Source organism: Ailuropoda melanoleuca, chromosome 1 (assembly GCF_002007445.2).
Source record: "Ailuropoda melanoleuca isolate Jingjing chromosome 1, ASM200744v2, whole genome shotgun sequence".
NCBI classification, from domain to species: domain Eukaryota; kingdom Metazoa; phylum Chordata; class Mammalia; order Carnivora; family Ursidae; genus Ailuropoda; species Ailuropoda melanoleuca.
In genome coordinates, this window is record NC_048218.1 from 198,480,970 (window position 1) to 198,494,412 (window position 13,443).

General features: G+C 49.2%; 1 protein-coding gene across 4 annotated transcripts in view; it reads right to left on the reverse strand.

Annotated features, from left to right (window-relative positions):
• The window catches only part of HIPK2 (homeodomain interacting protein kinase 2), a 152,259-nt gene that overhangs the window by 119,412 nt on the left and 19,404 nt on the right, over positions 1 to 13,443 (reverse strand). For all 4 annotated transcript variants that reach the window (XM_034637930.1, XM_034637921.1, XM_034637906.1 and 1 more), the window contains exon 2: positions 8,128 to 9,211. In XM_034637930.1, the coding sequence (XP_034493821.1) occupies positions 8,128 to 9,209 (1,082 nt within the window). In that variant the 5' untranslated portion in view covers positions 9,210 to 9,211. The remainder of the gene's footprint in view (positions 1 to 8,127; positions 9,212 to 13,443) is intronic.

Consider the following 13,443-nt stretch of genomic DNA (forward strand, 5'->3'; position numbering starts at 1 on the left):
TAAGGGAGTCCTGTCTAGCCGGTGTGTAAAGGCCCCCAGACAGACAGGCAGATAAGAGGTTAGAGGCCCAGAGGACAGCACCGTCTCACACCCTCAAGGCTCTCCAGTCAGATCGTGCTGTGCTCGGCCCCTGCTCCGTGCTGGGGGAGTCACTTCTAATTTTCTGCGAAGGTATAATGGGACATGACAGATGTTGGCTGATTTCAGGGAACTAATCTGTTAAAAGCCGAGTCAGCTGTCTTCAGGTTTTAAATTGAAATCTCACAGGTGGGAAGGCAAGATGGGAGTGAATGTTTCTGGTGAGATGTGGATGCTCTCAAAGGGCTGCTACTGGGCTCCTGTTATGATCTGGGTTCGGAGATGCCAGACGCCGCGGGCCCAGGGTTTAGGTGACCAGTGAAAGGCCGCAAGAAACTGCACACGTGAGGGCATCTGCCGTGTGGCAGTGTGAGCTGGGCCGCTGATGCCATTCATTCATTCAACAGAGGGGCCACAGGGAAAGGTGCGGCACACCTACTGAGCGTTCTTGGAGAACACAGGAAGAACAGCAGTTCCCGCCACCTCCCGCCACTGCTTCTCTGACAAGCTCCTACTTCAGGCCCCCAGGCCCCGGCCCCTGCCCAGGTATTCTCTCCCAGAGCCCAGCCCATCGCCCACCTGCAGCTGGCACCTAGCCAGCTACAAAAGGTGCAGGCAAGATTCATGAATTTAAGTTTGGTGGGGTTTTTTGTAATTAATTTTAGCTTTTAAGTCAGATCTTCAACTTCCAAGCAGCCCAAGTTTAGAGTTCAGCTCTGAATTCTTAGCCTATATAGTCCTTAAATTCGCCTAAAAAGGCATTTCCCTTTTATTCTCTTTCCGTTTAAAAAGATACTGCATGTAAGTGGCAGGGAAGACACAGGTGTCTGGGCAGAGCACTGTAGCACACGCCTTGGGGCCGCTCCCTCAGATTTCAGGCCCCGTCATGGCGGACCTCTCTGCGCACCATGTCACCTTGCTTTTCTGCTTCAGCCTCCTCTCAGTCTGCCCCAGCCCACCCGGTCCTCACATCAGTTTGGCCCACACAAAGGCTCAGGACCCTCAACCTTGGGGGGACCAGAGCCCCAGCCTTCTACCCTTCTGAGGCCCAATCCCAAAGGCCTTCAGTGGAGCCCTTAAAGGTAGAATGGGGCAGCCCCATAATTTTGGTATCACTTCTCCATTCCCTTGCTCCCGTTTCCTGAGATTTCCCAAAAGGACTCTCTGCACCCAAGTCCTGTCTTGGGCTCAGCTCTGGGAACACCCAACCTAGGACCTTCATTTCCACAATGCCACCATCTCCACCTCTACCTGGGAATGAGGACCACAGCCCAATACCCAAGACCAAGAGCCCTGACCCTCCATCAGGCTTTAAGCCAACAGGGCCGAGGGAGAAAGGAGGCTCCAGGCTTGTATAGCACACTCTCCATTCTCGGTTTAATGAGAGATGTCTACACTGGGCGGACGAGGCCAGTGGAGCCTGGCACACCCAACCAATGGCTCCCCAAGGACAGCTCATTCCACTACGGACTTAGGGGCAGAACTGCATAGTTGAAGGCACTCCTCCTACTCATTTCTTGAAACCTCAGCACAAAGCACAGTGTCTGGCACATCTTCGGAATTCAAAAATTACTTGTTCAATGCATAAATCGGAATGATAGCTCCAGACCCAGCTGTGGCTGCAGGGAGAGCCCGGTCACCACCCGGCAGTAAGCACTACATCTACCGGAAATCACGCAGAGTGACATATGCTGTCATCTCTGCTGCTCATCTGCTTTCTCCCCTCAACCCAACCAGCCCACCTCCTCCTGACCACCCGCTTCCCAGTTCACTGACACGCACACCCTCTCCTATCTCACCAACTATTTTTGGATCTTCCCTGTCACCACCACTGGGGCATAAGGGGTCTGACCACAAGCAAGGCACTGACTGGGCCCCACAGAGGGGCTGTGAGCCACTCAGGTGAATGATCCACTGCTCAAAGCCAGGCTGTCGCCTGCTGTCCTGCTTCTCCCATCTCAATGGGGCGTGTGGTACCCCCGCGGAGGGGTGGGAAGGTGACAGATTCCAGAAGCCCCGCCATCTAGAGCAACAGTTCTCAAAGGATAAAACCATGATGATGATGATGATGAAGAGGGCGGGAGGAAACTTCTGGAGGTGATGGATCTGTTTATGGCACAGATTGTGGTGATGGTTTCACACACATCCGGCTGTACACATTACATACGGACAGCTTTCTGCAGGCCTGTCATACCTCATAAAGTCGTTTTAACAGCAGAATTAGCTGTAGAGTTTGTTTAAATGTATGTCGCCGTGCCCCACTGCCAGAGAGCCTGCTCATTAGATTTGTTCTGCAACACGGGAATCTCCGTTTCTGAGAGGCACCTGCGCGGTGCTGCGGCAGGAGAATCCTTGGATTACACTGTGGAAACAACTGGTTTATACCCTGAGCCTCAACGTGGTTCCAGTCCCACTGTCCTCAGGTTTTGGGACATATAGTTGGTATCCCTGCTGCACCGCAGAAAACTGGGCCAAGTTCCAGGGCATTAGCACGGCTTCTGCCCCACGGTCCTCAACCTCTGGGGTTGCTCGGGTTTGCTCATGTGGTCTGTGAAGGTGTGTGTGTGTGTCCTTGCATGTACATGCCTGTCTGCGGCATGTGTCTGCGTGTCTCCTTGACGTGGTGCTGTGGCGTATGCACAGCAGCATCCCTGCTAGGGCTGTGTTGGCTTCTGTCACCAAGGTGTTGGCCTGCACACACCTGGGTCTGCATATGCCATGCACAGGCTTATGCTGTGGTACTGAGTTTGTGTGTGTGAGTACTTGCATCCGTGTGTGTGTGTGTGTGTGTGTGTGTGTGTGTGTGTGTGTAGGAGGAAAGGGGGCCCTTGGGCAGATACACTCAAGTACACACAAAGCTTCCCATTTTAGCTTCCCACTAAAGAAAATTTTAATTTCAAATTTTTTTTACCATAGAGTTTAAGGTCCTGGAGCCGAGTAAAGGGAAACTGGAGATAACCTAACAGCCAGAGAACTTACTGGTTACTTCTCCTCAGGAAAGCTGCAATCCTAAAAGCTTTCACATATTTTTAACCGTCTCCTTGGGTGCGTGAGGTTGTCAATGCGTTGAATATTTCACTTAATATCCTCAAGGTGTAACTAGAGCCTTCTGTTGTATCTATCTGCTAGTAATATAAGTAAGTTAAACAGCTAACACCTGCCACGCGATTCCTTTCAGGGATCTTCTCAAACCTCACTTCTAGTCAGGTACCTTTATACTTGATTACCTGCACAAGTTATGCCATTTTTGTAACTACTTATGTTTATGGCTTTAGGAAGCTGTGCCCCTTTTCTGAAGTGACACAGAGTATGGCATTTTGGGATGTGCCAGGCCCCCTGTCCCCTACTGATGGGGAGGAGATCAGGGTAGGCTCCCAGTTTGGGCTAAGGAGGCCAAGCTCAACCTACAGGAGAAAAAATGGTTCCATGACCACAGGCTGAACCACTAACTCTGAGCAACCACATGACCAAACACAGGTCCTGGTCATAACAGGGTCCAGATGCAGGAGTGACAACGGCTCACACTGACGTTCTCCCAATGACTCAGTGGACACGGTTCGCGGGGGACACACAGGGCCTGGACCGGGGCAAAGGCTCCTGACTCTCCTTCCAGAGCCCATCACTCAGGAGCAGGGGTGGGATCTGACACCAGGTTCCAAAGAGACCAGAGCTTCAGAATTGTGCCTCAGAGAAAGCACAGTCAATAAACACAGAAAACTATCCCCTCTAGGCCAATGATGCAGTTACGGTACCTGGAAAGTTAAAAGCACTGAAAGTGTTCACATTTCTATTGCTGGGGTGGGCATTATAATCCAGGGCCTCTTCCCTTTACTCCTGAACAACTACCACGGTCTCCTAGCCTCTGGGTTGCCCCCAACTTTTTTTTTTTTGCCATTCCAATTGATTAACTTCATTAACATCCTTAACTTCATTAAATTACTCTGTTGTTAAATCTAGGCCCTGACGTCTACATTAATATTCTCCCCATCAGACCTCACTCCCCTAAACCCTTACTTTCCAACCCAAGCATTCAACTCCTTCCAGATGTCACCATCTTCCCTTATTTGTGCCAATCCTGGTGGCTCCCAGTCTCTCTCACCCCCATCTGTCATTTCCTGTACGACCCACCTCAAGATTCCTTCAATACGGCTCGTGCTCTGTAAATCTTCCCTATTAACCCATCTGGCAAAATCTTTCATTGACTCTGAATTTCTCTAACTTTTTTTCCCCCTCCAGGCTCAATGAATATCTACAGAGTGATCAAACATTTGCACTATCAAAACACCAGAATTCTATTCTAGGCGATTTGTGGGTGTCCTTCGATTACCTCAGAGAGACCATAAACTCCCCAAGATTAGAGATCTTCCTTTACCACCTTCCCTTTCGTGGATCTACCACAGGACATGCAGTAGGCACCCAGTGAACGCCTGAGACTTTCTCGGGGGGTGCTCCTCTGGAAATTCTGATTTGGTGGGTCTGGGACAGGACCTCGGTGGAAATGCGTTCTTAACAAGCTTTCCTGGTGATTCTTATGTACAATACAGTTTGAGAAACCGTGTGATTTGGCACTTAACTATGGAACAGACCTTCAAGTTGGAAGGTCAAGTAGGAAGGGGATACTCATGCATCCAATGTTAAAACCTAAAAAAGGAGCCTTTGTTTTCCTGAAAAACACACCGTCAGGCTTGCCTCTACAGTAATATGCCCCCAACCTTGGCCAACCAAATCCTGGAGTTCTCTCCCTGTGACAACACCCATTTTTTCCGTGTACCTCAGGCCAAGGACAGGAACATCTCTCTATGTCATATTGTTTCCATGTCACTTGTCAGAGGAGAGTAAGGTAAGGTATTTCATACTGTCCCATTTAAAGTAAGGAGGGACATGTAAGTGTCCTCCCCTTTGAAAGCGAGAGGTCCCAGGGGATAATGCACCCAGCACAGACATGGGGGGGACCCGGGGGAACCAGGCCCTATGGGAGGATAGATCCACAGTGTGTTGACCCAGGCAGCTCAAACACAGACACGTTCTCTCAAGATGTGGCTGAAAATGTCTTCCTTTTCAGATCAACAATGGACAATTGTAGAGATTATTCCTGCCCCCAACCCCCGTAAGAGGCAAAGCAATTGGGAAAATCAACTTGACAATCATGGCCTGGAGTTGGCTGTCCCTCACAGAGAGCTAGGACTAACGCAGATAGACCCGAAGACTGCCCTCAAGCATCTGCATTGCTCACTACAGTAGCAAACTACTCTGGGGTTCAGATGACGCCTGGGGAGGGCATGAACATGGTGACCAATGACAGGATGAAGCATCACCTGAGGCAGAAAAGCTGGGCTGGCTTCCATGTGGACTGTGCCCTTGAACCCGGAGCCGGACACGCAGGCCCACCATAAGGACCCAAAGGATACTTGTCCTTTTGGCCAAGGTGACCACAAGGAGGAAGAGGTTTGCCTGCCCAGAATTTTAGGCAATAGGCACCTAAGGGTTAAAGAAGGAGGGTAATATACCCAGAGGGAGGACCTTTGAGGGAAATGGGAGTGCAGGGGCCAGAGGTGGAAGACGGGGAAAGGAGAGCTAAGGAGAGCCCCACGACTATCTGCAAACAAGCCTTCCACACCCACCAGACTCCCTGAGCGGGGTCCCAGGCACCAGGAGCAGAGAACTTCTGGTGGGAGGGGGGTGGGAAGTGTCACGTGGGCACAAGAAGGCAAGAAGACGTTGAATACATAAAGAATCCCGAAACCAACTTACTTGATCCATCAAGTTCTGCTCTCAATACGCATTGCTTTTCGAACAGTTTTTAAAAGTCTCTTTACAAGTCGCCACGCTCAATTTCTAGTGAAGGTGAACAAAACAGGTAACTGAGTATTAAAAGCCCAAGCACCAGCTCTTCCTCAGCCAGGCTGGTGACCTGTGATGGTGACCTGCGACGATGCCACCCAGAGCTACCTTTCAAAGAAGGGCACTTCCTAAAGAGAACACGTGCTCGCTGTCTCACCCCTGCACATCCTCCTCCTTCAACTCTTCCCTCGGGGTTCAAGCAGGGCCCTCTCCTGCAAGCAACAAGCCCAGGCCCCCCTCCTCCGCGGCCACAGCACTGGGCTCCCGGCTTCCCTCTCCATGTGGCTCCAGAGCAGAGGGACCGAGAGCAGACTGCAAGTGAGTGAGCAGTAGAGCCTTCCCTTCTGGAGCTGGCAGGGAGGGAGGAGGCAGGGAGGCAGAGGCCGGCAGAAGCTCCTCCTTCATCGGGGAGATGCCGCAGCTGCTGGAAGAAGCGGGAAAGGAAGGCCGGGGAAGTCCGGGGAAGTACGGGAGTAGAGTCTAGAAGAGCTGCTGTAGCTCAGGAGATGGGGGGATGGCGGGCAGCGTCAGAGACACAGCAAGGCCCCATCGGATGAGGCCCGGTCAGGGGCACAACCTGGGGCTCAGACCTCCCAGGGATGGGGGTGTGAGGTTATCTCCTGAGCCCTGCAGGCTGAGGATGGGTAAACAGGGGAAGGTCAGCCTTGGGGACGGGTGCGCGGCTCTAGAACCTTTTGCAGCCTTTCTCTGTGGCCTAGAAGGAAGTGTGGAGAAAGCACAACCCCCGATTGGACTGTCAGGGCACAAGGGCTCAGGCACATGAGTTTTGGGACTCTGCTTTTATGGCCTACATGACGACCTCTTAAATGTGTGTCAGTCCTGTCTTCTCATCGGAGTTTTAGGATGTTTCTTGCCAACTTCCACATTCACTCAAACACAGCCCAAAACTGTCTCCCCAGAACAGACTCCCATTTCCCATTTCTCTCCACTCCTCACGCACTGACCACGAGCTGGACAGTGAGGGAAGCACTCAGGCCATGTCACTGTGGTCCACTCCCCCAGCAACCCCAAGGCTGGTGACCAGACTTCCCCAGCTCATGGGTAAGGAAGTGAAGGCACAGAGAAACAAGGCAACAAGCCCACATCACACAGCTTAGCAAGTGCGGGGATCCAGGTCAACCTTGGGTTTCTTGGACTCTGAAGCCAGTGCTCTCTCTCATCTGGGTCCCATCAGAGCTGCCGTTAAAAAACACCCATGTAGGACCCCACACCCAGAGGGGCTGATTCAGTTCGTGGGGATTAGGACCCAAGGAGGGTTATTTTTTAACCCTACCGCTGACCCACCCCCACCCCCACAGGTGACTAATGCGTAGCTGGGGCTGGGAGCCAGTCTGCTAGAGACTCCAGGACGATGAGGGCCTTGCCAGCGCTGTCGTGCTGTACCTGGTGCCCAGCACTGTGCCTGGCACATGCTAGTAGTGCAGTCAATCCTCGCTGACCGACGGAAGGAATGTGAGCCTTGCATTCCCTACCCAGGCTGCCACAAGCCTCCTTCATCCTGACCAAACCCGGAGCTCTCCGCCACAGGCATGGGCTGACTGGCCCCTGGGCCACACCCTCCCTCCTGCCCTCCCTCTTCCCCATGGACATAAAAGTCATCTTCCAGCTTCCCTTGCATCCTGCTACCCTCTGTTCACCACCCTGCTATGTTCCAATGCCTCAGAGCTTGCTCCGTGTTGAAGGACACAGTTGCAACCCCTTAGTCTGGTATTTAAGACCCATTCCCCAACCCATCCTTTCAATCACATCTGCCATCACCTATGGTTTCCCTGTTGTGGCCTCACGGGCTCCCGTGGGTGTCCTCCTTGTCTCCCATGTCAGTCTTGCGCGTTCTTGTGGCAGTGACTTCAAAAATGCGTGCCCCTCTTGCCCACCCTCCCCACATCCGGATCCTCCCCAACCACCAGGACCGAACCCGCCCTGCCATGCCCTTCACCCCGGCCTCCAGGAATCCCTCTGGAATCTGAACACCTCTGCCGAGAAGCTTACTTGGCTCCATTCTTACATGGCTTCTAACCATCATTTCCACGTGCATGTCCTAATTTTCAGACCAAACTATAGTCACTTGAGTGCAACAACTGGAGGCGCATAATTTTACCCCCCACCACAAGTGACCATGGCCGCACTCTCTCTCTGTGAACGCCAGGGGGCACTGGGCATCTCCTGCGCCTGGGCAAGCGGTCTTACCTGTAGTATCTGGACTGCAAGTAGGTGGAACACACAGCCTTGGACACGTGACTGGCCGAACCGAAGTCGATGACCTTTACTCTGTATGGTTGTCTGGAAGGATCTACCAGCATGATGTTTTCTGGTTTGAGGTCAGCATGGATGAGACCTAGGCTTTTCAGTTTCATCAGGGCTGTGGCGACCTGCTGGAGGACGGGGCGAATGTATTTGAGGGGCAGGGGGCTAAACTTGTTCTGCTTCAGAAAGTCATAGAGGTTCTGCTCCAACATCTCAAACACCAAGCACGTGTGGTTCTTGTGCTGGAAGCACTCGTAGGCACGGACAAAGTTGTAGTCGTCGGCGCTCTCCGTGCTCAGGCGGGCCAGGATGCTCACCTCGATCTGACCCTGCCGGGCATACGACGGGTGGTTCTTCAGGATTTTGATGGCCACGATTTCATTGGTGCCCCGCTTCCAGCACTTGACCACTTGCCCAAACGTCCCTCGGCCCAGGAACTCTAAGACTTCGTAAGTGTTGGTCATGGAGCACAGCACCTCATGCTGGACCAGCTGGTAATCCCCTTCGCTGTTGGAGCCGCTGTTTTTGGAGGTGGCAGTCGATGTGGTGGCAGTGGCTACAGTGGCCCCACTTGCATTATTCTGAATCATGGGTGGGTGCTCTTCGATGATCTGCACGCTGCTTGTGTTCTCAATCTCCTCACTCTTACGCTTGAGTCCGCATTTTTGGTAGGTATCAAGAAGGCTCACAGTGCTTCGACGCATTAGGTTATGTGGTCCGCCGAGGACTTGCCCAGTGACAGAAGTGCTACTTGCTGATGTTACAACAATGTGCCCGGTGCTTCCTGGGAAGATGATGGTCTGCTCGTAAGGTAGGCTTGGGTTTGGGATCGGCAAGGAGGTGCTGACGGTTGTGGTGGCTGGCTGAGAAGGTGGTATGTTCTTGCTCTGGCTATACACTTTGCTGTGGGAGCCGTACCCAGTCATGTCCCAGGTGGAACTCGGCTCTACTTTCAGTTTCTTCACACTACAGAAGGCACTTGATTGAAGGGTGTGAGGGGAGAAGACTTGCACATGTGAGGCCATACCTACGAGACAAAGGAACAAATTACGTTAAATGAATGAATTCAGCAGCTTCGTCACAGTTCTGACCAGGGGCGTGGGTCCTGTAGAAAGCTTTCCTCCCACTTCAGAGCCAAGGTGGGGAAAGTGAATCTATTGCCCCCGGAAGCACATTCTGGCCACTCAGTTTGTGGGGCCAAGGGGTTCCAGTGTTCCGCCTGCCACCATCAGGAAGGTGGAAGAACTGTGGGGTCAGTCAGGAATACAATCAAGATGCAGATACAGAATTAGAATATCAGAACTTCGTTCATTACTTATTTTTTTATAAATATTGTTTGTAATAGAAACAGATTCTTCCTCAATTCTCACTGGGTTGCAATCCTACTAAAACTGAGGACTGTATCAGGTGCCCCATTTAACTGTTACATACTAAGTCCCACATGGTCTAGTGCTCCTTGTCACAGATCCCAGGTTAGCTTGTTTGAAGAAACATCTTCCCACATAGGTGCAATCATGGAGCCACTCATGAACCGCTAGCTTCTGGATGAACCAAAATTACTTCCTGGGATCTTACTCATCTTAAATGAATTCATTCTGTGGGGCTGAGGAGATCAGTAGTTAGTCGGATATTTTCATTTAGATGGCCTAAATAAAACATTTTATCATTTATTTCATGTGTTTTATATCATTAAAACATTTATTTATTTTAGGGGAGGAGTAGGTAGCACCATTCATGGGCTCCACTCACTAACTATTCTTGCTAAGTTCATCTATCAATGTGTTTATCTAGAAAATACTATTACTTCATACCAACATCTCAGCCACAATTGAGATAACTGGAGAAACTATAAGACTGTAACCCTGGAATAGTTGTACAATTTACAATTACGGTGATTCTAGAAACAAACAAAAATTCATAGAAATCTATCAAGAAAAAATAAGACAATGAGAAAGGCAAGTTCTTAAAGGTGAAAGCAAAACAAACACGGCTCCGCATCTAACTGCAGCTGAACATTTCTCAGAGAAGTGCCAGGACAGCGGGGTTTCCAGCAAACTCCACTGATGTCTAGCATCCTTGTGTTCATGTCTCTGACTCCTTCGCCTTACCTGGAGTGGTCATTTAATATTTTCCCTCCCACCCCTGTCCCCTGTCATCCTGACCACCTTTTCTCTCCCAGCAGACACCTTCCCACTCTGTCCAGGAGCCCAACATCAGCAGCCTTGCTTTCTACCTTTATTCTCATTTCAGAACATTCCTGAATCTATGTCCACCACCCCCGTCCTTTCTTCCTTCTCTCTGGTCTCAGAGGAAGCTGTGTCTCTTCTTTCCAACACCAAAATTTCCTCCCATTCTCACGATTCCTCCTCTCTGGCTCCCTCCATTGTCCTCTCCTTCTCTTATAGCTTTCAATTTCTGCCTGTTAATTATATCCAAGTCCTTACTAGGTACTTAATAAAGATTTGCTGAGTGAATCAATGACTTAATCTTTTTCTTCTGCCTTCATGAGTGTGCAAACATGCACACTCCCAACTTAAAAGCCAAGAGGACTAACCCATACTCTCTTCCCTTTTAATTTTTTCCTTCTTCTCACCTGTAATCAGTGGTTTATGATCCCTTCTCTTCAAGGTTCATTCCTTAATTCACACTGCCCACGCCCGCACATCCACACACTATAGCTCTGTGTTCTTAAAGGTAAACGACTTCCTAATTGCCTAACCCAAGGGCCTTTTTCAGTCCCTATTCCCCCTGACCTCCCTGCAACATCTGATATGCTGACCACAACTTCCTTCTTGATGCTCTTATCTGTGCTTATGAGAATCTGTAATCTCCACGTCTAGTGTTTGATTGCACACTGTGTGCCTTGGTGGTTCCTTTTCCTCTTCCTCCTTTAAAATGTTGGCATTTCCAGCATTTTGACTCTGTTCTCTCCGGAAGACATTCATTCATTCATTTATGACAGTTTGAGCTGTCATGTCTATGCTGGCAACTCCTGCCTTCATGACAGGCCAGGCTCTCCCTCTTACCTTCCATGAATATATTTCTGCCTCCTGCTACATCAAAGACTATCTTCCAAAGCTGAACTCCCTTATCTTCTCCTAAAAATTTAACCATCTCACACCCCTTTCTAACATCCCCCTTTCTGTTCATAGACTATTCTTCTAGTCACTTGGTTCCAAAAATGTGGATTTACCTTTGATGATTCTTCTTTTATCCATGGACAAGAAGGTGCTAAGTCTTAATAATTTCTCCTTCTTTCAAAATGTCTTTTGGATCCATCTCTTTATTTCTGTTCTTGCTGCCACTTCCATAGTTAAAGCATTTATTGCTTTCTAGTAGGACTAGACCAAACACAGACATCTGGTCTACCTGAGCAATCTTTTTTCCTCTAACTTGTCCATATTCAGCTGCCAGATTATCTTCCTAGACTATTTCTAAGCATGTCACTCTCCTGTCCAAAAACATTTTTTTTTTAAGATTTATTTATTTTAGAGTGAGAGATAGAGATGGATAGAGTGAGTGCGTGTGGTAGGGGCAGAGAGAGTCTTAAGCAGACTCTGAAGCAAGTAGGGGCCAGACGTGGGGCTCAATCTCACAACCCTGAGATCACGGCCTGAGCCAAAACCAAGAGTTTAACACTCAATGAACTACGCCACCCAGAAGCCCTGTCCAAAAACTTTCAATGACTCCTGAAATGTCTACATGATAAAGTGGAGGACTCTTTCACTTAACACTATCATATTCGACTTCAATTACCCTGTTGGCTTCATCTCCGGCTAGTAACTGTCTTCAACCCCCAACTTGAATTAAGCTATTTTACTCACTGTTTCTAGAATGTCTCTTACACGCCCTACCTCCACACTCTTATACCATTCCCTCACCTGGCATGCCTTCAACATTTCTCTCAATTTATTCAAAGACTAGACAATTCAAATCCCTCCTCTTCCCAGACCTCTCCAACCCACAGTGATCGTTCCCATATCTCTTGCCCTACGGCACTTACCATATGTACTATCCATTTGGCCACAAACTGCACTTTTGACTTGCAAAATCTCTTTTGTCTTGTTGAACTGAATTACTTATCTTCTGTGCTATTTTACTTTTTACACATTTAGGTCATGCTTCCATAACCAGGCTATATTCTGGGTCCAAGAGCTACAGCTTACACCTCACATTCGTGTTTTTCCCAGTATGAAGCCAAGTTTATCACCCATGGTAGGCACTCAGTTGATGGAATAAAGTACTCTAACTGGCCAGGCCTCCCAGAGAGCTTAGTTCTCTGGCTATAGAACAATGACCAGTCACAGGCACCTATGCAACCCGGCCTCCCTCTAGAGAGTAAAGAAAAACCTGCCACTATTTTCCCACCCAAACCAAGACTTTTTTAAAAACCAAGGCAGGGGCTAGGCAGCTCCTGTCCTGGTGTCAGTGTTCATGTTCTGTCTGTACTTCAGCCCAGACACGCTCTGACTTCCCAAAAGCAGCCTTGGCCTGACACCCAACACACGCTCTGAACCCCACCTTCACCCTGATCTCGTAGATCTGAGAGAGGCTTCCTTTCTTGTTTGGATCCTGAACTCCAATATCTACCTATGCAAAATGATACCTCCATATACATCCTTCTGCCTGATGAGACTATTTTGGCTTGCTTATTCAGAATCTACACTACCTGTTTTTTCCTATTGCTCTTTTTGTTCAAGTCAACCTCCCCCTAATTCTGCAATAACACTGAAAATGTTTTTTCCTATAGTTATCAGTATTAAATATATTGTTTTAGATGTTGTATACAATACAGAAATAACCAATCCCTTGACTTTTAGTAACTTAACCACTGGAGGCCAAACAAATAAACATTTCCTTTGTCCTCTGCTACCTAGTTTTTGCTCCTCATTCCTCAGTCCTCAAGTACTTGGGGAGGGAAGGGCTGGGTGGCAGTAGAGGAAATATGCTGATGTTACATAAAGGAGAAGTGGCTCTTTTTTCTATTTTCACTGTTTCAAAAACATTTTGGTAGAAAGGCCAGGGTGCAGAAGTGGAATTTTACAGATGGAAAGAGGATGGTTTATGACTTATTTGTTATTGGGATGACAGCCAAGGGTCATAAAATTGTGGAAATCATCACTGGCTACCTCTGGTGATGGATGTCCAGGATCAGAGAGGAGATGTGCATGGCTAGCAACGCCCTTCACCACGCCTGCTGCCTCAGACTCAAACACTATTCTTCAGGGTTATCATGCTTCTCCAGATTTTAAAATCTTG